This window comes from Pristis pectinata, chromosome 23 (assembly GCF_009764475.1).
Source record: "Pristis pectinata isolate sPriPec2 chromosome 23, sPriPec2.1.pri, whole genome shotgun sequence".
NCBI lineage: Eukaryota > Metazoa > Chordata > Chondrichthyes > Rhinopristiformes > Pristidae > Pristis > Pristis pectinata.
Genome location: NC_067427.1, coordinates 22067284 through 22094005, shown reverse-complemented (window position 1 = coordinate 22094005; position 26722 = coordinate 22067284). Strand labels below are relative to the sequence as shown.

General features: G+C 42.3%; 1 protein-coding gene across 6 annotated transcripts in view; it reads left to right on the top strand.

Moving 5' to 3' along the window:
• The window catches only part of LOC127581979 (astrotactin-2-like), a 1282697-nt gene that overhangs the window by 105482 nt on the left and 1150493 nt on the right, over positions 1-26722 (top strand). For all 6 annotated transcript variants that reach the window (XM_052036829.1, XM_052036827.1, XM_052036825.1 and 3 more), the window contains exon 2: positions 25018-25205. In XM_052036829.1, the coding sequence (XP_051892789.1) occupies positions 25018-25205 (188 nt within the window). The remainder of the gene's footprint in view (positions 1-25017; positions 25206-26722) is intronic.

The window sequence follows — 26722 nt, the reverse complement described above, 5'->3', positions numbered from 1 at the left end:
GGGGCATTTCCTTTCCTGCTGTTTTATTTTTGAAGAAATTCCGCAGTATAGAGCTGGAGCAGGGAAATAAACGTGGACTGATGAGCTGCCTTCAGTGCATGTGTATCGGGGGAAGGATGGTGGGTGTCAGAGGGAGATGTGGGAGCTATAAATTTGTCTGCACCATTTTTAGGCTGTTTTATAATGCTCTGTAAAGATCGTGATTTGGTAGTACACTGCTCCCCCCTCCTTCACAGCACTGTCAGGCTCCCTTTTGTAACACCATGTTATTTCAGAAGCTGCATTACTGAAAAGCTCTATTCACGTTTCTCTCAGTTGCTGGCACTTGGACATGCAGCTGAGAGCTATTCAACCGGCTCTTAAAGGCGCACACACCACTATCAGTACTCTTCCAGCAATAGAAGGTTCCCATTTACAGAGTTTTAAAATTTTTAAGTGTGTAAATTTTACTGGCAAAACCAGCATTTATTGTCCATCCCTGATGTTCTTGAAGGTAGTGGTGAACCACCATGAACTGCTGCAGTCCTTCTGGTTAAGGCACACCCACAGTGCAATTGAGTTGGGAGTTCCAGGATTTGGAACAGTGACAGCGGCAAAATTCTTCATCTCTATATATGTACATTTTTTAAAAAATGAAGAAAGACATTGGCAGGGCAGAGAGCACCTCTTCAAGACAAATCTTGGCCCCAATTAACTATTTACTCTTGACCCAATATTTTAGCAATTTTATTCTCCCTTGCTTTGAATTTCCTTGACCCAAGAGAAGCAGCCTCCCATCAAGCTTGTGTTTTGCACCATGTGTCCAGCAAGTGTCCAGCAAATGTCCAACGTAGGTGTACCCATCTACTTCAATTTGTGTCTCTTGAAGCTGATGTGAAATTATCATTGTTGCTTAGCTGCCTCCAAACTTGAATATTCCATTGCTCTCCAGCCAGTCTGTCAATTATCTCTGAACTTCAGCTGATCCAGAAGTTTTGTTGCCCTGATTGCAACTCTAGGGACCACTTAGCTCACTGCATTTGCTCCCAGTCTGTCAAACCCTTAATTTTGAAAATTAAAAATGCTGCAGATGCTGGAACTCAGAATAAGTAGAAATTGTTGGAAATGCTCAGCAGGTCAGACAGCATCTGTGGGAAGAGAGACTCAATATTTCAGAGTTGAGACCCTTGCCAGAATTGTTCTGATGAAGGGTCTTTTAACCAGAAATATTAACTCTGTTCCTCTTCCTTCAGATGCAGCCTGATTACTGAGTGTTTTCAGCATTTTCTTTATATATTATGCTTAATTTTGAAATTCGTGAAATTTTGCCAAATCTCGTGCCACTTCCTGCCTCTACCGTTCTCTCCAGACAGGCAGTTCTCCAAGCTTTCAGCAATCCTCCATTCCTGGCCTTCTGAGCACGTCAGACTTTAGTTCCTCCCCCTTGATCAACTGTACCTTCAACTTCTTGGCCTTCAGTTTCAGAAATCCCTCTTGATATCTCCAAAGTTACCATCGCCTTTCATGAAGTCTTTTTGTCAGTTGTCCCACTAACTGTCCAGTGGCTTAGTGCCAGATTTTGCAATGTGTCTTGTATGTTGCCCAATGTGAAAGATGTTACACAAGTACAGTTGTTGCCTTTAGGGAAGCAACTTTGCTCATTCAGATCCTTATCCCAATGGTGCACAAAGGATCATGAACATAAATGATTGCATTCTGAGCTTTGGGGTTCATTAATTTCTTTAAAAATATCATCTGGAATTGATCCTTACAATTTGAAAAAGTTGCTTGAAGTAGCATTTTGAGAAAATTTGTCCAAAAGTACTTAGAGGGCTAATAAGCTATGACTTATTTATTTCAGATATGCTCGTGGTTTGAATTGTACCCTGTGGTAATGCTGTGGAAAATGGAGAAAAATCACCCTTGGTTCTGGGACAGTGATCATGGCAAATGTACTGATGAGTTTGTTGGTTTCATTTATAAGGCAGAGGTGCAGTGGTTTAAAGTGGCATGCTGGCCAAGTCCCATCTTGAGTCCTGCTCTCTGTTATAGCCACTGAGGGATGGGGAAAAATCCACTGTGGTCCGGGGAAGAGCCTTGAGGCTGATCACCGCTTTATGAGAAAAATGCATGAGATTTCTCAAACTTTTCCGAAAGGGATATTGGAAGGAAACTGTGTGACTGGTTTATTCTTATTAGATGGCAGTGAAACAAGGACAAAGTGAAAAGACCCAGTTCAGGGCTGTTCTCACATCTTCAAGAGTGATTGAGGAAAAAATTTGACTTGTTATCTGTCCTTTAAATCCTCAGGGAGGACTCAAAGTGGTTTACAGCTGATGAAGGACTTTTGAATTACAGATACTCTTATAATTGGAGGGGGGGGGGGGGGGGAAGAAATTTTCACCTAGCAAAGTCACCCAGAAAATGAGATTTTGTTTTAGTCAGAATGCTCCTCATGTCAACGAGCATCCCAAGGCTGGAGAATTATGGAGGGATCAACTGAACCGGGAGTTCTCTGTACAACAAAGGAAACTAAGGTGACATTTCTTTAAGGTGTATAAAATATTGAGAGACTTAGAAGGCAAACAGGAAGGACCTATTTCACTTCGCAAAGAGATCAGTAATCGGAGCAGAGATTTCAGTGAATTGGTTGAAGGATTAGTGAGGAGTTGAGGAAAAAGTAATTTGACGATGAGTGGTGGGGGTTTGGAGCTCACTATCTCATGGAGAGGTAAAGACAAACCCCTCAACCTTTTTAAGAAGTCCTTGGGTGATCACTTGAAGAACCATAATCTGCAAAGCTCTGGGCTAAGAGCTGAGAAAGTGAGAGTAACCAAAGATCACTTTTGGCCAGCATGGATAAAATGGGCCTAATGCCCTCTTGTGTTGTAAATTTCTAAAACACACAAGTCACATGAAACCCCTGAAGTTGAAGTGAAGCTCCCGTGAAACCGTCAAGTTTCAAAGGAAGACTTTGCTTCCAAATTTGCCAAAACTGGAGCATGTTTTCAATAAAAGATTGGAGGTACTGATTTGGTTAGATGTGAAGAGTTGGGAAGAGGCTTGTGCGACATCAACTTGGACTTGGACCAGTTGAACGGTCGGTTCTTGTGCCTTAAAATCAATGCAATTTGATGGCACTTTACAGCATGTAGATGTTGGAAATCTGAAACACAGGGTACATTGGCACTCTTTGAAGTTTAAGGATGCAAACATGTACAAACAGGAGCAAGAGGAAGCCACTCAGCTCTTTGAGATTACTTCACCTTTTACTTCATATCATGGCTGATCAGATTGTAACTTCAGCTTCACTTCCTTTTACTTGCGTTAACCTTTCATCTTGCGCTTATCTAGAATATATCTAACTCTGTTTTACAAATATTCAAGGACTCTTTGAGGAAGACTTCCAACGACTGAGACTCCCTGAAAGAAAACAAATTCATCTTTGCCTTAAATGTGTGACCAAATATTTTTAAATAATGGTCCCCAGTTCTCAATCTCTCTACCAGCAGAACTACCTTCTTCACATCCATTGTGCCAAAAATCCTTGGGATCCAGTATGTTTCAATCAAGTCGCTGCTTTCTCTTCGAAGCTCTGTGACCTTGCTCCACTCCAGTCTTGTGGGCTCCAAGGCCAGTGTGATATTTGAAGACTTGGTCATAAGTGGAGCAGGAGATGCTTGACATTGCAGGTGGACGGATAGGTTGGGAGGTCGTGTGCACGTTCTGTTTACCCTTGGTTTCTGCGTACTCCCAAAACTAAATTTAAAGTTTTTATTGTCTTTTTAAATGCTCCTCCTCCATTAGCAGTCATCAGGCAGAGAAGCTGTCCTCGAGTCTGGTGGTACAGTCTGCTACACTTGGGGCGGTGGAGTAAGCCATCAATTTAACTCAAAGAAAATGTGATCAATTCTGAGGAAGTGGCTACCTGAACATTTTACTCTTCTGTAAGAGGGGGGCAGAGGGAGGGGAACAGAATCAAATGGCCAAAGGCTATGCTGATGCTCTGGTGAGCACATACCAGAATTGTCTGTGTTCATAGAGAGAACAGAAGAGTAAAATGTTCAGGTAGCCACTTCCTCATAATTGATCATGTTTTCTCTGAGTTAAATTGATGGCTTTCTCTGCCGCACCAGGTGTAGAAGACTGCACCACCAGACTCGGACAGCTTATATGCCACTACCGACAGACTATTGAGCAGACTTTTAGGCTAAAGATGAATTATGTAAAAACATAGGCAATAGGAGCTGGAGTTGGCCATCTGGCTATTGAGTCTGCTCTGCCATTCAGTAAGATTGTGCAATTCAATAAGATCTCTCTGCAGACTCTCCGCATCCACAGCACAATTTGCTTTTTGACTCAGTTTCCTGTCATCAGCAAAGTTAGATATGCTACACTCAGTCCCCTCTTCCAAAACGTTTATGTATATCGTGAACAATTGCGGGCCCAGCACCGACCCCTGCGGCTCACCATTGATTGCCAACCAGAGAAACACCCATTTATCTCAACTCTCTGCCTTCTAGTGGTTAACCAATCCTCTATCCATGCTAATACATTACCCCAACTCCATGTATCCTTATGGACAAGTCTTTTATGCGGCACCTTATCGAACACCTTCTGGAAATCCAAGCATACAACATCCACCTGTTCCCCTCTGTCCACTGTGCTCATTATGTCCTCAAAGAACTCCAGTAAGTTTGTCAAACAGGACCTGCCCTTCCTGAATCCATGCTGTGTCTGCCTGATGGACCAACTTCTGTCCAGCTATTTCTTCCTTAATGATAGCTTCAAGCATTTTCCCGACTACAGACATTAAGCTAACTGGCCTATAGTTACCTGCCTTTTTGCCTACATCCCTTTTTTCTAAATAGTGGCTTAACAGTCACTCTTCCAATCTGCTGGGACCTGCCCAGAGTCCGGGGAATTTTGATAAATTATCACAAGCGCCTCTGCTATAAGTTCCACCATTTCTTTCAGTACCCTGGGATACATCCCATCAGGACCAGGGAACTTGCCTACCTTTAGCCCCACTTGTTTGCTCATCACTATCTCTTTCATGACAGTGATTGTATCGAGGCTCTCACCTCCCATCGCATCCATAACATCTCTCTTTGGCATGTTAGACGTGTCCTCCACCGTGAAGACCGCCACAAAATAGTCGTTCGAGGCCTCGGCCATTTCTACATTACCTAATATTAATTCCCCCTTCTCATCTTCCAAGGGACCCACATTCATTTTAGCCACCCTTTTCTTCTTTATATAATTATAGAAACTTAGTATCAGTTTTTATATTTTGTGCTAGTTTACTTTCATAATCTATCTTCCCTTTCTTTGATTGCAGTCTATCTTGTCACGGACCATGCACTTGTTTAGCTTCTCTGCGCTTTCTCTGTAGCTGCAACACTATATTCTTCATTCTGCTTTTCTTTTCACTACCTCATTGTGCTTTTGTACTTGGCACTATCTGACTGGATGGCACGTAAACAAAAGCTTTTCACTGTATCTTGGTACATGTGACAATAATAAACCAATACCAACCTGTATTTCGCTCATACTGTCAAAAGTCCAGTTTCCTGATTTCTGCTAAGCCATGACGACCTAAGTCGCCAAAGGGGAGAGAGTCACGTTTCAGTGGCCTTGCTCGGTTGCCTGGCACTGGTTCTAAAGCATTTATACTGGGTAACAAGTTATTTCCCTTCTCCATTGTTTTCTCCCACAGTGTGCTCCAGCTGCTATCCTATCTCCACAGTAGGTGCGGAATATAGGAACTGATCCCCTCTTGAAGCCATGATCAAAGTATCTGCCAAAACTTGCCGTACTCTTGTATGTCAAGTATTTCAGGCTGCTGTGATCAGATCGTGAGTGAATCAACAACATGAAGAGAAATCACGGGCGAAATGGAAGGAAAACAAATCGTTGCTTCAACTCGTAACAGTTCATCAGTTTGCTAACCGTCTTTTCAACTGTTTAAGTTTCGCCAGCCATGTTAATTATAGGCTGGTACTTGCTGCAGTTTGACATCAAATTCTCATTGAGGAGGCATTGTCATCGCGTGTAATGTTCAGGCAATCAGTAAAGGCTGTGTTTACTCAGCTAGCACTTTGAATTTGAGTATTTTTGACCTGGACCCACAATATAAATGATGAAGGGGCAGAGTGAAAAGACAAGGTCGAGAGTGTTGAGCTTAAATAATTTGCTTGTTGTCGGTGCAGTAGTAGATGCCAGAGGTGCAAGTAAGGCCAAGCTGTACACTCGTCTCCTGGGCTTTTGGCTTTCAACCCGTGATTCAGATAATTGATTTTTCGAGAAACACTGAAGAGAGCTGAGATTCCTCCACAATGGATTTTAGGCTAATTTCTTTGAGTAGACTTGTCTTAAATCTATTTCTCAGTTGCAAGCTAGATTGCTGAGAAGGTTTAGAATGTGACACTGTACACACTATTTAAGGGGTGCTTTTGTTGGATGTCATTAATAGCTTTGCAAGGTAGTTTCTCTTTGAGAATGCATTAGTATTGGCAACTGCTTGTGAAATACATCTTAGAAAAGACTGCAGTGAAATCAAATGGTAACAGGAAAATCTTTTCTGTTCCCAACACAATGGATTATTTCCGGAATTTCAGTCAAACTTGTTGGTGGCTGTGTGATATTTTCATTCACACCTAACTAAAAGTGCTAAGCAATACATTTATAGCCTTTCTTGGTGTGTCTTGTAACCAAATTGTATACAGATTTGCACATTCACGTGAGGAATAATTTTCCTTTTCAAATGTTATTTGAAGAGAACCTTGAGCTGGAGAACATTTCATATGAGGTATCAGTTACAGATTCAGCACTTCATTTGGAATGAGACAGTGGTGCGGCTTGTAGAGCTGCTGCCTCCCTCTGCCAGAGACTTGGGTTTAATCCTTGACCTTGAATGCTGTCCATGGGGAGCATTGCCCCTAATATAGGTGAGTGGTAGAATCTGGGGGTGGGGGTTATGAGTGTATTGGGAAGAATAAAATGGGATTAGTGTAACTGGGTGCTTGATGGTCAGTGCAGTTTTGGTGCCAAAGGACTTGTCTCTGTATTGTATGACTGTGACTTTAAGCTGTGCTCCAGTGTACCACAATGGTAGAAACACAGAATAAAATGACAAAGGAGATGGCCATTAGATCTACTATGCCTGTGATAAGATTCTTGAATTATTCCCATTCCCCTGCCCTCTCCCCACAGCCTTGACTGCTTCCCATTTAAGAATTTATCTAATTTGGTTTTTAAGGATAATGGGGAAACTGCTTCCACCATTCTGTTTCGGAAGAATGTTTCCAATCACAACTCTGTACAATTATCTTCTTCATTAGTTTCTTTGATAATCACAAATCTGTGAACCCTGACAATGCTTCCAATGCTGGAGACAATTTCTCATTACTTCTCTGATCAAAGTTGTTGATCTGTTTTGGGATCCCTGCTCTTTGTGATTTTTATCAATGACTTGGATGAGGATGCCTTCGAATTTGATCTCACTTCGGGAGGTCAGATTCGAAGGCAGAATACAAGGTTAATGGCAGGACTCTTAGCAGTGTGGAGGAACAGGGATCTTGGGGTCCACGTCCAGAGATCCTTCAAGGTTGCCATGCAGGTCAATAGGGTTGTTAAGAAGGTGTATGGAGTGTTAGCCTTCATTAGTCGGGGTATTTTCAAGAGCTGCAAGGTGATGTTGCAGCTCTGTAGAACTCTGGTCAGACCACACTTGGAGTATTGTGTTCAGTTCTGGTCACCTCATTATTAGAAAAGATGTGGAAACTTTAGAGAGGGTGCAGAGGAGATTTACCAGGATGTTGCCTGGATTGGAGAGCATGTCTTATGAGGATAGGTTGAGCGAGCTAGGGCTTTTCTCTTTGGAGAGGAGGATGAGAGGTGACTTGATAGAGGTGTACAAGATGAAAAGAGGCATAGATCGAGTGGACAGTCAGAGACTTGTTCCCAGGGTGACAATGGTTAACATGAGGGGACATAATTTTAAGGTGATTGGAGGAAGGTATAAGGGGGATGTCAGGGGTAAGTTTTTTTACACAGAAAGTGGTGGGTGCGTGGAACACACTGCCTGCAGAGGTTGTGGGGGCAGATACATTAGGGACATTTAAGAGACTCTTAGATAGACACAGGAATGACAGCAAGATAGGGGGCTATGTGGGAGGGAAGGGTTATATAGGTCTTAGAGCAGGACAGAAGGTTGGCACAACATTGTGGGCCAAAGGGCCTGTACTGTTCTATGTTCTAAGTTTGAACATGTTAATCTAATCACTGTCTAACCACTTCCGCAATAAGGAGAACATGTCCATGTTCCTGTTTATCCCTAAAATATACCTTACAATATATATACAGTAAATACAAACACACTGGCCCCTCGGTGTCCAGTGGTGCTGGGATCCTACACTGCAGTCGTTCCCCACAGGGCTGCACCAGGTTCAGTTCCTTTTTTGTTGTCTTCAAAGAAACAATTTTAATCATGAATAAAAACATGTATACAAAAGAATAAACATGGTGCAAAACATTTTGCATTCATGATCAATACACCAATGTTAACTTCTTTTTAAAACCATAGCACCGTTGCCACTCATGTGGCCCCCTGGGGTGATGCACCCTTTCATTGTTTGAGGGGCTTCCCCACCCGACTCAGCCCCTCCACGTGCAGTTGCAGAAGGACCCTTAGATTGTGGTCCTTCCCCTCGGAGCCTTTGCATTAGCTGCACCACGCTTCAGTGCATCCCTCAGCACGTACTCCTGCAGCCTGGAATGTGCCAGTCCCTGTTGTCTGCCTGCCTCTGCAAAATTCGTGTTCTCAGTGATCACCCACGAATCTGCCACAAAGATGGGCCTCCGCAATTCCTGTTCTAGGAGATCGGCAGTAGTGATTACCGACTCTCCCCTGCCGAGTTGATGCTTTTCCATGTAACTTGATCCTCCTTGAAGGTACAAATCTGCTTTTTCCCTTCTGCACCTATCTGGAGGCTTCACATCCCACCTCAAGTGTGCTGACCAGAATTAAACACGGGGACATCAAATGTTTTTGAAGTGCTGAATGAAATTTATTTGCATTTGTATCATATTGTTGAGAGCTCTCATCATGTCAGCTCTGCATTCTTCTGCACTGTGTATGTAAATCAATGCTTTCCCAGAGTGGAAGGTATTGGTGCTAATTTCCAGGTCAAAACATACTGCTTCAAAAATTTGCCTGGGCATTTCCTTTGGAGTGTTGCTGGTAGAAAGTAGGTCATATTTTACCAGAGCATGCCGGTCATTGGGCCAATTTAATATTGGCGTTTGGTCGACAGTCGCAATGTAATGAGGCCCAGTCTGAGAAAGCCCTAGCCTCTTGGGATCCAGACTCGAGCGGGTCCCAGAGTTATTGGCCCTTTTTGGCCCCCCACAACCCTCTCTCCATGGTGCTGACTCCCACTTCTCTCGTGATCCTCACCTAAGTAATCCACCTACCAATCACCAAGACCCCACCCCACCACCATTCTGTGTTTGGTTGGGTTGGTTTACTGCTGCCTTTCCAATTTTACATTTACCATTATTTCACGTTTCTGCTTCATTTTAACCTCCAGTCATCTTCAGTCATCTTTTATAACTCTGAAGTCAGATGCATTATTTTTTTCACCTGGTGGGAATGTGTTTCCATTTGACCTGAATCATCTTCTTAAAGTCCTCCCATTTTTCAATTATTGTTTTGCCAACGAATTTCTGTCTTTACACCTGGCACAGGTTCCTTTTTAGCACATTGCAGTGGGAGAGTGGTGGAATTTGTTGTTGAATTGGAAGCCCAAATGTGCAATGTGTTAACATCTGTGCTTCAGTAAATTGGTTCCATTCTCTTGAAAGAGATTCCATGTAGAGTCAGGATGGTGGGTGTGGGGTGGGGTGGAAATTATTGTGGAAGGGCCACAGGGAATGGGATTACTTTTGTGGGTCCAGGAATGCTTATTCTACTTGGCATACCAAGAACATTGGCAATGATTTTTCTATTTCTGAGTAGCTTTGTGGTTTAGTTGTTTAAGATCCTGTTCCACTCCATATGGAACTCTTAGGTTTGTAAACAGAAGAACAAAATATGAGGGTAAAGAGTCAACAGCAGAACTTCATAACTCACTGAATTGGCCTCAGTTGAAATAACTTCGGAAATTCTCAATGTTACCCTTTGAGAGCAATGTAAGCAATAAAATATTAGTAAGTGCTTTTAAAAAAAGGTACAGTGCAAACCGACCATGTTACCAGGGATTTGAATCTTAAGTTCCGAGCAGTGTATGCAAAAGTTGGGACTGTTCTTGTTGAAAGAGGGGAAAAAGTTGACTTCATTAAGTTTATTGAGAGAAAGAGGTATGGGGCAGATTAAAACCAGTCCCTCTGGCAAGCTTGTGAAGAACCATTTGTCAATTATTTAAAATCCAACAAAAAGACTGGAAAGGAGTTGAAGCTTGTTTCTCCCCCAGTCAGAAAGTTTTCAGAATTTGGTGGAATTTTGGTGGAACCTGATTTCACAAGTAACCTTGGAGTTGGACATCCGCCACACGAAGAAGTAAAAAAGGTTGTGTTCAGAATCAGGTTTATTATCACTGACGTATGTTGTGGAATTTGTTGCTTTGTGGTAGCAGTACAGTGCAAGACATAAGTTACAAAAATAAATAGTGCAAAAGAGGAATAACAAGGTAGTGTTCATGGACCGTTCAGAAATCTGATGGCGAAGGGGAAGAAGCTGTTCCTAAAATGTTGAGTGTGGGTCTTCAGGCTCCTGTACCTCCTTCCTGATGGTAGTGATGTGAAGAGGGTATGTCCCGGGTGGTGAGGGTCCTTAATGATAGATGCTGCCTTCTTGAGGCACTACCTCTTGAAGTTGTCCTCAATGGCAGAGAGCGTTGTGCCCGTAATGGAGCTGGCTGAGTCTACAACTCTCCGCAGCCTCTTTCGATCCTGCACATTGGAGCCTCTATACCAGGCGGTGATGTAACCAGTCAGAATGCTCTCCACTGTACATCTGTAGACATTTACTAGAGTTATTGGTGACAGACCAAATCTCCTCAAACTCCTGACAAAGTAGAGCCACTGGAGTGCCGCCTTTGTGATTGCATCAACGTGTTGGGCCCAGGATAGATCCTCTGAGATGTTGACGCCCAGGAATTTGAAGCTGCTCACCCTTTCCACTGCTGACCCCCTCCAACGAGGACTGGTGTGTGTTCTCCTGACTTCCCCTTCCTGATCTTGGTGATATTGAGTGCAATGTTGTTGTGACACGACTCAACTGGCCGATCTAGCTCACTCCTGTATGCGTCCTCATCACCGTCTGATATTCTGCCAACAACAGTGGTGTCATCGGAAAATTTGTAGATGGTGCTTGAGCTGTGCCTAACCACATAGTCATGAGTATAAAGAGAGTAGAGCAGTGGGCTAAGCACACATCCTTGTGCGCCTGTTAATGCCTGTCACAATGGCTCTATTAATGTTACTAACAAACTAGTTCTGTACTTGGGTATATTATTGTGTCAATGGTTTTATCCTACATAAAATAAATGAGTTACATCTTTGTTATAAGGGAGTGGCATCTTGTGCCATATTTCTCTGGGTTCAAATAGATTATTCTTTTACAGTGTTTTATTCTGATTTTGGTCAGACAAAACGTATAAATAAGTATTGTGATAAATTCAGCTCTTGCTAATCAGGGAGCTCAATGTAAAAGGAATCCACTATTAATCCTGCAGTTCTGCTCTCTCCTCATAGCCCTTCAAGTACTTATCCTTAAAAAAGGATCATGCTCTCCCTCAACCAGTTCCTTGAGCAAAATATCCCATTCTGCAGCACGCTCTTTGTTTAAAGAAGTTCCTCATTCTCATCATAATTCACTGTTCAAATAACAATCTTTAATTGATAATCCCTCATCTTTGATTCTTTATATGTGCTTTCCTCTTTATCCTCAGTCAAGACTTTAAAGAGTATGGTGAAGCAATCTCTCCAGTTCCTTCACTCTGCTTATATTTCTCACATGAGTTAGTTTCTCCTGATTTGATTATTCTGTGCTTGTTGATAAAGCTACAGTTCCTCAATTGTTCAGTTTAGATTTGAGCATTGTGACTCGATTGGTTGAATGCAAAGCAGCTCTCATGAATGTCTGATTCAAGGATTAGATTTGCTCTGTTTCTAATCCTTTGCATTGAACAAAAGGAAGGGGCCCACATTGGAATCTGGCCTCAGTAGATCTGTGTTTAATTAAGAGATAATGGGATTATTAATCCCATCCTCAGAGGCACATCATTGGATCCATACTTTGTGTATTTATAAAATTCTGATAGAATTGCTGAATCCAAGGCTAATTCATTTTATATTCACTAAGGAGAAAGCTATGAATTGGAGATTTTCATTTGGGATAGTGCCCTCCTATATATTGGGCTTCCCTTTTCTTATCTTCAGTCCTGAAGAAGGAACGTTGACTGCCTGCTTTTCTCCACGGATGCTGCCTGGCCTGCTGAGTTCCTCCAGTGTCTTGGTGTTTTTCATCCCCTTTTTAACCACCTCTGCTCCAGGGAAAATAGACCAAGTTCTCCAGTCCCTCCTCAGAAATGAACTGCTTCATTCCAGGCAACATCCCGGTGAATCTCCTCTGCACCCTCTCCAGTGCTGTCGTGTCTTTCCTGAAGCGCGATAACCAGAACTGCACGCAGTACTCCTCCAGCTGAGGTCTGACCAACGTTTTCTAAAGTTTGAGCACAACCTCCTTGCTCTTGTATTCAATGCCCTGACTAATGAAGGCCAGCATCCCATATACCTTCTTAACCACATGATCGACCTGCATTGGTCTCTTCCCCTCTGATACTTCTCACTTTATTAATGCTGTAATAGCACCATCACTTGCAGCTTAATAAAGGTGGACCCTTGAGAGCTGGAGCACTATGCAGCTCAGTGCTGTGTGAATTTCAATAATAGTTAGTCAGGATCTGCACTCTTTTGAGGGAGATTTGATCCAGAATGTATCCTGAGGTCTTAAACCAGGATTTTGATGTTAAACCTGTGATCCCACCTCAGCAGCAGGAATTGATGGGGATGATTGGTGCTGCCATAACATCACACATTAATATGTGGCTACTTATGTTTTCATTTGTATAAGAATTGGAATTTTAGCTTAAATAGAAACTGTGTTGGTGCCTGAAAATTGATATGACCACAGAAAATACTGATTACTCTCTCTGAATAAATGGCAGCTTTCAGTTTATCTATCCCCTTCTGTTCCGTTACCTTTGTCAGATTCCTGCCATTCTGAGTGAACAGATTTGCACATATTATTGAGGCTGGGATTCCAGCAGGAAAGTGACTTCACGAATAAATTCAAATTTTATGTTCCAGTGGCAGTCTTGGAAGAATACACAAACTGGGTCTTTTAATTTGCCTCTAGGATGAGCGAGCCTGGTCCTCACCGTAAACGCCAGGAATGTTCTCATAAATATGGAAGCAACATATGAAGCTCAAAACCATGCTGATGCAGAGAAGTTTAATTTCATGATGCTGTTTTTCAGCATGATGCAATTCATTTCTCTTCCCCCCCGAGCGAAATGTGATAACAACAGTTACCAGATTATTTTGTCGCATTGTGCAAGTTTGACCAGGCTTATCCACATGTGACCCTGAGCCCCAAATCAACTCCCATCTGAGGGGTGCACAGGATAAGTTTTCTATGCAGCTGTCAGTTTGGAACATTGGAGGGAACTTGGACCACGTCATCCTGCTTACAACCACCATTGGGTATTCCAGGGTCAACGTGGGTTTCCCAGCACAATGCTGGACTAGGATACTTGCCAGGTACATCAGTGACTAGCCTTCGACTTTCATCTGCACTGCTTGAATCCCGCACTGTCGATCATCACTCTCCTCAGTCCTGGTCTGCCCCCCTCCGCGATGCCCCATGTCTCAGGATATGCTGCCCCAATCTACACCCTCCCACCCTGACTGTTGAAAACACCACTGTGATCCTGATTTCCACCCACCCTACCAAAAATAAGTGGCACTCATCCGATCCTGCTCTCTGAAACTGTCACTTCCAAGTTGTCCTCCAAATCACACACCCCAACCTCAGACATGTATCAATGGTCCTTCATTCTAGTTTTGTTACCTCCAAATTGCTGCTTCTCATTCTCCTTGACTTGTCTGCGACCTCCGATAATATTACCAGCACCATCCTCCTCTTCACTTTGTTGTTCATGTGGATGAGACTGTCCTTGCCTGTTTCCATTCCCAGTTGTGTCTTCCCTTCCCAGTCCCACAAGCTTACCTCTGGTCTGCCAAACATCCATCTGTACTCCTCTTGTGATTTACACCTGCACTCATCTGGAAACTCATCAGGTTGTGCTCACATCGCTTGGATCTATTTTGCCACTAAGTCCCCAAACCCCTCCTCTGCCTCTGGTTTGCAACCTGCTTGTCTGAGAGAATCAAAATGATTGACCTAGAAGCTATCGTGCATTGAAACATGGGGTAAAATGGTGCTTACACTCTCACCAGTTCCATCTGGGGCAGATTTTCTTCGCTGAATGTCGTGTTTAGCATTGTGGTGTAAACAATATTCTTGGGTCTTTAACAAGGTTGTTGGCAACTCCCACAAACGTTTTTATATATAGTATGACAAGAGAATTTAGTTGCATGATGTCCCAGCATGGCTGGAGCTCTTGGTGCGAGTTCCAAAGAACCTGCCACTGGATGCCATGGACATTTTTGAGTTACCTGATGCTAATGTGGAAGGACAGACATTGGGGCATGCATATCAAAGCTCCATCATTAATGTCCAGATGAAATAGGTGTAGACAGGTATCTGGAGATGGAATTGGAGTAATCAGGAACCCCTCACAGAAGAAGTTGAAGACTTCATAACCTAACCACTGAGAGAATTGTACAGAAGAACTTCTGAGAAAAATTCAGTGTGGTCTTATGTGGCAGATTCCCAAGCAGCAGCTCAGGAAGGATTGTCCCTTTAATGAACCTTTGACATCTTTCATTGGGGTCTGCTTCCCTTGTGGAGGCCCATGTATTTTTATTGTCACTGATTTGCATTTTAGTCATGGTGTCAAACATGTTTACAAATGCAAAGTGGTGCAAATTCTGGAAATTGGAAACCTCTGTTACTTCTGTCTTTCTCCATAGATGCTGCCTGATCTGAAGAGCATCTCCAGCCTTTTATATTTTTCCCCCTAGACAAAGAATGCATTGCATGGCTGTGGATGGCACTACCGTGTGCTCTGCTGCTCAAGGAAATGTGCCGTTGATGTCCATTGCCAACAGTGCTTATCACGAGCTCCTTTCTTGAACAATAAACTCTACCCTTTTTAAGAGCATTCTGATACTGAATCAGACCACTGTAAACTCTTGTCAAATTTGATCCTGAGCTGAGCTCCCTGTATCCGCTGACTTCCTCTGATATGGAAACTCAGAAAACAGGCACAGGAGTGGGTTATTCACTTCCTTCGAGCCTGCCCTACCGTTCAATAATATCCTGCCTGATCATCTGTCTCAAAAACATATTCTCACTCTGTCCCATTACCACCAATGACTCTTGCATCTGGAAATGTATCTGTCGTCTCCTTGGATATATTCATTGTATTCTTAAACATAAATGTAACATTGCATGAATTTTCCAGTTCTGATATAGGATCACTGACCTGATGCGTTAATTCTATTTGCCCTTCTGCTGAATGTGTCTTAACCTGCTGAGTCTTCCCAACATTTCCTCCTCTTATTGCATATCTGTCATTTATTAAAATCCTCATCCATACCTTTTTTATTAGCTCTGTTTCATTGATGTTCTGCCTATCACCCACTTGCACGCTTTGTAAATATCCCCTCATCTTTTTCTGGGCTTCCACCCCCTCAACCCTCTGAATACTCATTGTAGCAAACTTTTCCACATAGCAGAAGTATCAAAAACTGGAGGGAATAGTTTCAGGGTAAGTGGTTTAGAAGGGATTTGTCAAAGAACTTTATCAAGGGTGGTTGGAATCTGGAACGCACTGCCTGAGTGGGTATGGAGGCAGATACTCTCAGTGTTTAAGATGCAACGAGACAAGATTAGAATCGCCAAGGTAAAGGTGGCTGTGGTCGAGTACCGGTAAATGGGGTTGCAGGTGTTTGATGGACAGCATGTACGTGATCGGCCGAAGGGCCTGACTCTGCTGTGTGACTTGGCGTTCCTCTGGTTCTCAGTTCATTGAAACATGAAAAGTTCACAAAACAACTGGAGGCCATTCACCTGTTGCTCTTGTTCATCCCCAGTTGTTATCAATCCACACTAGCAGCTGGGTCTTCAGATGCCTAAACCTCAGTCGTGAACAAAATTCATCCCCCGTTGGTTGTACAAAACTCGTATTGTTTTCTGCCTTCGAAGGTCAGTTCCATTGACTTCAATGGACCTGAATTTCTGAGACAGAGCAGAATTCACTGTCATCAGCCAAAAGCATCCATTGTGCTACCAACAGGAAATGAATTTAAAGGCATATGTCACAAAGTAAAATTTCTTGATGTGCCAGGCAACTAACAAGTTAATTATTGTTGCTATTCTTTATACTGAGCAATGGCAATGAGTGCTGACAGATTATTAGATTGATCATGTTAGCACGTTTGAGACCAATACAGTGTTCTGCCAGTACTGAAGGCCTGCACCGCTCGATAACAGTCGGGTAACAATCCCTGACTGATTTTCCCACTGATCATGCAAGGAAGTTGACACAGCCTTATAGCTACCCAAGCAGAAACTAGGGACTGAAAACTCAACTTGAATGAAAGTATAAAATTTTGGAGATGCTCAGCAAGGCAGGCAGCAGCCGTGGAGAGAGAGAGAGACACCGAGTTGGCATTTCAGGTATGTGACCTTTTTTCAGAAAAATCGATTGTGCTGATAACAGACAGAAATGATTGTCCTTCAAAGGAGTGTTTGAACAGGGCTGGTCAGTACCACAGCAGGCAGTACATCTATCACTGAGATGTGATCTACCACTGTGGCAAATCAATTGGGATGCTTTGCCTGATCCATTGTCATTTAGCTGCTTGTGTCATGCATCCTATTTAGGTTGCCTTTAAGTTGAGGAAAGATACGGAGTTACTGGAGAGAAGGGAAGGAGGAATATATTTTTCACAACATGCCTTGCATGTTCAGTGTGTAAATGAGCTTGCCTGCTGTCTTCATTATCCATCACAGTGGCACCTTGTGCTGCAAATTAATTCTGAAATTTACATAATAATATTGAACTTTATTTATATTTAAATTTGCAGATCAATTTACCAATACATGTCATTATGCCAAAGTAAGCAGAAAATTCTTCATGGAAAAGTGTTCTGAATCTCCTTGTTCTTTGCAACTGTTCGTGAAAATACTTTAGCCAGTTAAATTTTCTGCAATTTGTTTTGAGTGACAGAGGCAGATGATCAACATTTGTGGATGAAATCTCTGGCTAAATTTGAAAATAAAAATAAATTGCAGATGCTGAAAATCTGAAGTAAAAGCAGCAAATGTTGGATATGCAAAGCAGGTCATCCGTGGAAAGAGAAAAATAATTAATGTTTCACATTTGAGACCCTTCATTGGAACTGGGAAAGTAAGGAAACAAGTTGAAGTTGCAGAAAGTATGTTGATGGATAGAACAGGACATGGGACACCCCTGATGGGGGTAAAGCCGGTGTTGCTGAAATGATTCTCGTGTTTACGGAGCTGTCCGGTTGATGACTTAATGAGGGCAGTTAAAAAGAAAACAAGACAGATAAAGCTGTGAAATATAGGTCAGAGCGGTTGCGGAGACTGAAAACTAAAAGAGAATGCTGCAAAACACCCAGTAAATCATTTAGTGATGATGGTAGGAGGGAAAAATTGAGTTTAGTATTACAGATGGATAACCTTACAGAACTGGCCAGTTGTGATACGAACAAAAAACGTTTATCCAATTCGGCATGCAAATCTCTTGCGCAGACTCAAACCAAAAATGCATTAAATTAGCTCTTCCCAATTGCAGATTGTGCCCAAAATGACACTGGTGCTTTCAGAAGAAAAGGGAGTGCTGTGTTCCTTATCCGTTCTTGAAGGGCATTATGAGTGAATTTCTTCTTTAGATTTGCTGGTGTCTGAACACAAAAGTGCCATGAGATTAAAGCTTACTCAAAGGAAGACTCTGAATGTTCCCCACCAATTTCTTCATGTAATATGGGTTGCAGCACAGTTTCCCATCAGAAATCTGTTTCTGCAGGTACTTGGTTACAATTTTGCTCTTGATGATGAAGGGCACTTCAACATTGTGCAATTTACTCCTTCCTGCCTTAATGTGATATGGTTTTCTTGGACGTGGAGAAGGGAAAACAACTACATGGCAGCTGCTATTTGCTGCATGCATTCGAAAAATAGGAGTAGGGCATTTGGCCCCTCAAGCCTCTCCAGCATTGGGAATGATTGTGACTGATCCCCCGAATACACATTCCTCCTCTCTTCTGACATCTCTTGATGACTTCAAATTTAGTAGCTTTTTGTGCCTAGATATTTCCTTAAATATATTCAATGACTTGGCCTTCTGTGGTAGAAATTCCACAGGTTCACCACCCTCTGAAGAAAGTTCTCCCCCTTTTGGTTTTAAATGTTTTGTCCCACATCCTGGGAATATGGAGTAGTTTCTGTTCCCTGGCCATTACCATTGCTTCCTGCCATCTGTGGTGGAAAGGTAAGAACAGAAGGCAGACTTCTGCTTTCCCCCTGTTCCAATTCCATCTCCGTAGCCATGTTGTCTTCCCCAATTCTTTCCAGCTCCTTCGAAGATGGACTGCATATGGTTAAGTACAACATCTCTACCTGCTGCTGTTGGTCTAGCTATAATACAGTTAGGGCAAGCCTATTCGGCTGGGACAGGACCGTGGGCAGTGTGCACTGGGAATGATTAATCGTCTGTACAGGAACGATCTGACTGTGAGGGCCCCTCTCACTGCCAGCCATGCAAGGTTTTGTGGATGAGGGCAGTCTTTTTTTTCAAAGATAGACTTTATTCATCATAAAAATATATATGCAAAGGAAGAAACTATGTAAAACTTTTAGATTCATGGTCATTACATTCAGTAGTGTAAACCTTTAAAGAAATAAAACCCAAACAGCAACATTGCCACTCATATGGCTCCCTGAGGTGAAGCCCCTTTCACTGTTCAAGGGGCTTCCCCACCCAACTCCACTCCTTCCAGTCCTTCAGTTTTTGTCAGCACTTGTGAAGCTTCACTTGGAGCTGGTGTACTTGGTCACTTGCCTTTGTCCCTTCCAACACAGTGTGCTCCTTTTTTTATATATATATATCCAAAATAAAGTTTACTCATAATAAAAGACAAACTATATACAATAATAAAGCAGTGCAAACCTTTACATTCATGTACAGATCAATTATTAGTTACTTTTTTATAAAAACCGCAGCACCGATGCCACTCGTGTGGCTCCCTGGGGTGATACCCCAATCCCATATTAACAATATTTAAGGGGCTTCCTTGTCTGACCCCACCCCTCCCTCTCTTGTGGCAGAAGAACCCTAAACTGTCACGCTTCCCCACCGAGCCCTTGCGTTGGCTGCGCCCAGCTTCAGTGCGTCCCTCAGCACGTACTCCTGCAGCCTGGAATGTGCCAGTCGGCAGCATTCCCCTACGGACATCTCGCAGCGCTGGGAGACCAACAAGTTTCGGGCAGACCAAAGGGCATCTTTCACCTAGTTGATGACCTTTCAGCAGCAGTTGATGTCCATCTCTGTGTGCGTCCCCAGAAACGGCCCGTAGATCAGAGAATCCTCTGTTACGCAGCTACTGGGGATGAAACGTGACAAGGACCCCTGCATCTTTTGCCACACCCTCCTTGCAAACCCACAGCCCGCAAAGAGGTGGGTGACTGTCTCATCTCCCTGGGTAGCAGCAAAGATTTGACTCTGGGATCACTTTGCTGTGGCACTTTACTGCTCCTTGTCAACTGCTCCAGAAGACTGACTGAGTCTTTTATTTTTAGCAAAAGGTTTAATGTGTTTTGGATTAAAGTTGTGTCTCTGCAGTCACCAACTTAGATCTAAATGGTGAAATGACACTTTGAAACGTCACACATGGGAATGTTAATGCTCACATATTAAATCGCTATGCAAATAGACTAATCAGCATATGTGCTTGTCCTTGTTTGAGGATGATTGGCATTGGGTAACTGCCCTGCAGAGACCACAGGTCTAATGCTGAAGAAAAGTATGAATGTGTTTATTGTAAATACGTACATGCAAACTACCCTCTCGCATTAGACCTGTGCTCTCTGGAACGGTCCTTTCAGGGCAGTTATCTGATGCCAGACATCCTCCAACAAGGACATGTACTGTATATCAAAATTAGCTGTTGTAGCAATGTTTGACAAAAGAGCTCCTCTGACTTGGACTTAACAGTCAAGTGATTGTTGCAAGCAGGTAAATGCCTGTATGCAGGAGTGTCAGGATGTATCCAGCACTACATGCTCCCGGTTACAAGTTGTGGTTCTGACTGATCGGAGGCATGACTTCAAGATGCCTTTGTTCTTCCAATTCTGCCTGCCTCAGAAATGCTTGCTATTTTTCAGATCACATACTGCATCAAACACAGGACAAGACCATCCTGTGTGGAGTTCTCCTTTGAATCAGTGCAATGGCATCAATGTGATGCTTACCAGATATCTGGGGGTGCATGTATAATGTTGTTGCTGGTTAGTTAATTATTTGGTGTCTGTTGGAAAAATATGGCATTTATTTCCATAATAAATGTGGCAAACAACCTTTTTTTCCCCAGTCTTCCCTCTCCCTGTCCTGCATTATGATGGCGACAGTAGGTTTGCGATTTCTGAAGGAGGAGACTGGTGTAGCTCGTTGGTGATGCTAACTTGTACTTGCTCATGGCTTTAAAGCTGCAAACCTTCTCTCAAGTGATCACAATGTATTACGGAGCGATAAGTATTGGAGTCCTGCAGTGGAGCGAATTTTGAACTTGATAAAACATCCTTAAACATGTACTTTTTTCGCAGGAATCATTAGACTGGCAGCTGAAGTGGTTAGAGGCCAGGTAGAGATTTCACCCTTTCCAAATTTGGAGCACTGATTTCCCTTGTGACTACCTGGCTTGCATCAGCAAATGCTGATGTTGAACTAAGGGTGTATAATTAATCAATTGGAGCTTATCTCATATTATTGCTCACTTATTTATGTTCACCACATCAAGTCTATGCTGGTTCTCTGAACATTCCCAAGAGTCCCATTCCCCACTTAGCATCAACTAATTTGCAAAAGGACATGTTGCTCTGAAGATATTAAAACTCAGCAGGGTTCTCACGTTATTATTGTTTGCACTTAGATTTATTTCAGATGACACAGTAAATGAAAACCCCCTTTCTTCTTTCTGGTTTAAGTAAGCGATCCCACAATAGTATTTCAAAAAGATCCAGGAAGTTAACCTGTTGTCATGGTCTATATTTACGCTTCCATTAATATCATTAAAGGAAACTTGCTGCCTACATATTATCATACAGGTAGTTCTGCTGTTACGCACGATAGTTACGCTCCCAAGAACGTCGTGTTGCAGCAGAACAGGCTGTAGTTGCCTTCAAAGCTCAGACTTGAACAGGTTTTTCTAATCGCGATAATGCTGTAATCAATGTGGTCAGCATAACGCAGATAGTGTTCCCCAATCTATCAACCACGTTATAACCAATTCGCATTATGGAAATGTGTGTTATGGCAGAACTGCCTGTATTTCAGTTTGGGGGAGCTTGTCTTGCACAGATTGCCTGTGCATTACAAGAATAACTAAATTTCAGATGTGCTTTATTGTCTGCAAGGTGCTTTGGCATAAACTGAGGTCATGAAAGTCGCATGTTTTTTCTTCTTTCTCCCCCCATTCAAAGCATTTGTTACTTTTTTAAGCCAGAGAACAAATCATGAAGTGCCATAACAACGTAGAGCCCTGTAACAAAATACAGCCAAGACTGGTAATCTTTATGAAAAGGATAATACAACTTGGACAATGTGTCATGTGAAGCTGTCTTAAATGGCTTATCTTGTGTGTATTCCTGAGTAAATGAATTTAATGGCCCTCTTCTCTTATTCTTGACAAACCCATATCAGACTATAATTTGTGCAAGGTGAGGTTTATGAGTCGTTGGAAATGATGTTCTGTGCAATAAAAGAATGTAAATTTACTTAGGAAACAGAGTAGAGCAAGCAAATAACAGCAATTTCCCTCAATGAAGACTGGGTAACTTCAGCGGAAGATTGCAGTGAATGGAGGATAGTCATGAGTTGTGCACTAGTCATGAGTTGTGTGCATAAACCTCAATCCCAGTAATTTGCAACACTTGGTCCATGCAGCCTGATTAACAGTGAAATGACCCAGTAATCTGCACACTGGCAAACAGTGGCATTGTCACCATCTGCTGCCTCATTCTTGAAATATAGCGCATGTTGTAAAGCAGAATTCCATAAATATTTGCGAATCATTGACTTTGAAGAGATGCACAATACCTCTGAATGGAAGCAACATTTCAGTGTAACTGACCAGCTTGTTCATCAAGGGAGAAAAGGAAACATTAGATGGTCTGAAGAGAAGAGCAGAGGTGAATTGGATAGCTCCATTGCTTGCTTAATGGATCTCCTATGCAGTACAATTTATTGGAATTAGTCTCTCTTGATCCTCCCACTCAATGATGACACTGAAACAGAACAGTGCAAGTCCACTTTTCTGGTTAATCAGCAGTTCGTGGTCAACAATGTTTCACTTTGATTGAAATCTGCCTGGCGGCCTCTTTACTTTACTGAGCAACAATAAAATGGCCTTATTTTTGTGGTTTCATTCTTCAGCCAGTTAGTAATGTATTTGAGTTTGTTGAATCAGGTGAAGTTTGCTTTTTCTGTGAAAACCTGCATAATGGGACTATTAATGTGAATGGATTTTAGTCATCTTCCAAACTTATTATCACTACAAAAGGCCAACAGAATGTTAAAGATTACCTGTCAAAATGTTGTTTTTTCTCCAAATGGGAAGTGCATAACTAAAATTAATGGATTTAGGTCCAATATTTTGTGTCTTCGTGCCTTCTTGTGATCATGGGCATTCTGGTGTGCATTTAAGGTGATTAGAGTAGCTCCCAATCAACTTGAAAGTGCAACCCCCTTGAGGGCTAAGATCTCAATCGCTTGAACTTAAAAGAATGTAGAAGAGAATCTTCCATTGTTAAATGAGCAGCTGAAAAGAGGCCTTGTTACTCTACTTTTTTCCCCTGAAGAAGTGTCTGTTTGCAGAATGATTAGCATTTGTCACTGAGAAAACACAACACAAAAGAATAAAAGGAAACAGTTAACTATGTTGAACCAATTTGGTTTTGTTTGATGGTGGTATGAATGATGATGGTATATAATAGTCAATAAGGTCATCATCATATAAAGTGCAGAGGTGAAGTTTGCTTGGTTTTACAATGCTTCTACTTTTCTCTTTACTAATATTAGAGTAAGAATTCAGAAGCTTTTAAGCTCCAGTTCTCTAGTTTGGTGGTGAGAATAGGAAGAAATAAATGTGATGTAATAAGTATCCATTAAACTGCATGTAATGATAATTAGTAATGAAAATCAACACCGCAGCTCATGGAAATCTGAAACCAAAACAAATGCTGGAAGCTCTCAGCAAGTCAGGTAGTGTTTGTGGAGAGAAGAGCAACATCAGCCTCCTGAGTATGTCCAGCATTAAGATTTCAATTTCCTTGTGAAATGCAAGGAGGTCATTTGGGCCACTGGGTGTAAATCCCATCAATCCTATCCCACCATTATTTCCCCAAAGCCTATTCTCTCTCTCACGCCCATCAACTGCCCCTGTGATTCTTCTCCAACCCCCAACCTGCACATCTTTGGGATTTGGGAGGTATCCTCAGCACCTGGGAGAGAGCCACGCAGTCATGGAGAGAAGGTTCAATTTCCATACGGATGGCACTGGTGATGAGGATTGGAGCTGAGTTGCTGGCATGGTGAGGCAGCAGCACTACCTGTTGCACCAGTGTGCCACCTTCTGCTTTTACTTTCTTTTTATTGTCCTCTGCTTTCATATTTTATGAATGGAAATATTTCCACTGAGAGGAATGAACATAAGTATGAATGAAATTGTTCCAGACACATCAATGATGGCTGAGGGAAAGCCTTGACTTTTCTTTCGTTCTTATTCTACAAGATCAATGTCTCTTCCTAATTTGGGATACCACCTCTCTTCCCCCATATGAATGCAGCTTCAGTAAATCTTAGTGGATTAAGTAAACATATTTCTTGTCAGGCATATAATTTTAATTATAGGTTTAAAATTGTTACCTGCCTTTTTATGACACTTGTTAGTCCTCTGATCATGAACTGTCCCCTGTTGATGATGCTCAGTTGAGTTCAGAAAGTAGCTTGGGATAATTTGTCCCGACCACGAGGATTTATTTTTCACTCTTTCCTATTTTGGGAATCAGGCAGGCACGGTAGTGTAGCGGTTAGCGTAACGCTTTACTGCACCAGCGACCTGGGTTCAATTCCGGTTGCTGCCTGTAAGGAGTTTGTACGTTCTCCCCGTGTCTGCGTGGGTTTTCTCCGGGTGCTCCGGTTTCCTCCCACATTCCAAAGGCGTACAGGTTAGGAAGTTGTGGGCATGCTATGTTGGCGCCGGAAGCATGGCGACATTTGCGGGCTGTGCCCAGAACACTACGCAAAAAAATTTATTTCACTGTGTGTTTTAATGTACATGTGACTAATAAAGGTATCTTTTCTTATCAATGTTGGAGACAGAATTTGAGGTAGGAAGGATTGCGGCGTTGTTTATTGAAAAGTAACCTATTTGTTTTACAAAATTTCAAAACAAAAAAAAGTTGCAGTTTTCTCAACCAAAGCATTGTTACTATAATGGTTCTTCTGCATTAGAAATTGGTCTGAGGCTACTGCTTTGTTGGAGATGGTTTCCATTTAATCTGAAATTTTGAATTCAACTTTTTCTCTTCTCTCATTTCAGAGATGACAGGGACAGTTGCAGATATCTCTTTGGTCCATTGGAAGCAGCAATGGTTGGAGAACGGCACCCTCTATTTCCACGTCTCGATGAGTAATGCTGAACACCTCTCGCAGATAACGCCACCGACCATGCGGGAACCTTCGGAGATAGTGGATGAACAGATGCATGTCCTTCACGTCTCGGTCATGGTAAGAACCCTGGGAGAAAAGTCACATGCCATATGATTCATTCTTTCTGTATTGTGTATCAGAGTTTTCATCTGTAAAATGTGAGCTAAACAGGTTTGTAGACAGTGTGATTGTGGAATTATACATCACTTCATGGACTTTGAGTCTTGATTGATTGGTGTACTCATATAGCAAGCAAATGCAGCTTGGAGGACTTTAAGTAACGTTACACGCAGGGTTAAGGGTGTTCTGAAAACACTGCGAGAGGCTATGATTTCCTAATCTGGAGTTCGTCCACATAATGTTCATCCATGTGCTGTTAGGTGTAGATGATTCTTGGGCATATGAGTGCAGTTGAACGAGATTGATATAAAAGCTGTTCTATTGGCATTCAGCCCTAAAATTTCTGGATCTACAGTGATGTTAATAAAGGTCAGAAGATTGGCATCCTTTCATCTGGTTGCAATTTTAAATGAAAAATGTCAAAGCCATGGAGAGAAGTGAAAGGAGAGAAAATAGCATGTCTTTGAATGCAATCAAGTACATGCCCTTTAAGAGGCCTTTTCCTCGGGATAGGCCTATCTTTATTCTTCCAAATTAAATTGGTGATGGAAAGTCCACCATGATTATATGTTGAAGAACTTGGATGAATGCAGCAGCAATGGGAAAAGTCTTTGCCTTTTGAAAGAGAGAAGGAAAGAATTTTGTTGATTTGGGAGTGGAAAGAAAGACTATCCCTGTACATGACAGAATTGTATAATTGAGACAATATAATCCAACAGTTGAGATCTGAATTGGAATAGAGCATAATCTGTTCACTTCTGGGACCTGAATTCAAATCCAGCTGTGATACAAGTAGACGTATGTTGGAATTGAGTTGCCCTTATTGCATTGTAAGAGTAAGGGATCACCTGCAGTGGTTTGCTGTGGGGAAGGTGGGATTTAAACTGCCTTAAGCACTGATTTTACCCTCTCCTGAACCCCCTACCTGGCTCTTGCTTCTGTTGGGTGACAATTTTCCAGAATGAGCTTGGGATTCAATTTTTGAAGGTCGTGTGCCCTGAAATTGCTTGCAAAATGGACATCATAGAGTGATCATGCATGAAGCAGCCACTTTCCCAGTTCAATATAGAACATCCTGTTCAACACTTGATTATCCCAACTCTCCCTGCTTGCCTCAGACTCTCTGATGTGCTGGGATTATTGGGTCAAGTTGAAGAGCAGACTCAACTTTGCAAACTTGTCTTAGCGAAGCACAAGCTTTAACAACATGTTATGTGACTGCAGGGAATTTTGGGAGACTGCAACTCTTTCCTGATTAAGCAGGATTTCAGTGCTGATTTGCTGTGGACTCTAAGAATTGCATGCTGGGGTCACCAGAGAACTTGTGTAAGAGTCTGTTGTGCTAACCCCTCACCACAGAGAGGCACATCTGCAGCAGATGTGGAGGTTTTGCACGCATCCATCTCCAGCTTTTCAGCAGGCAACTGCAGTGTTCCTTGTGCCAGCTAAATCCACACGTTCCCAAGGATGTATGC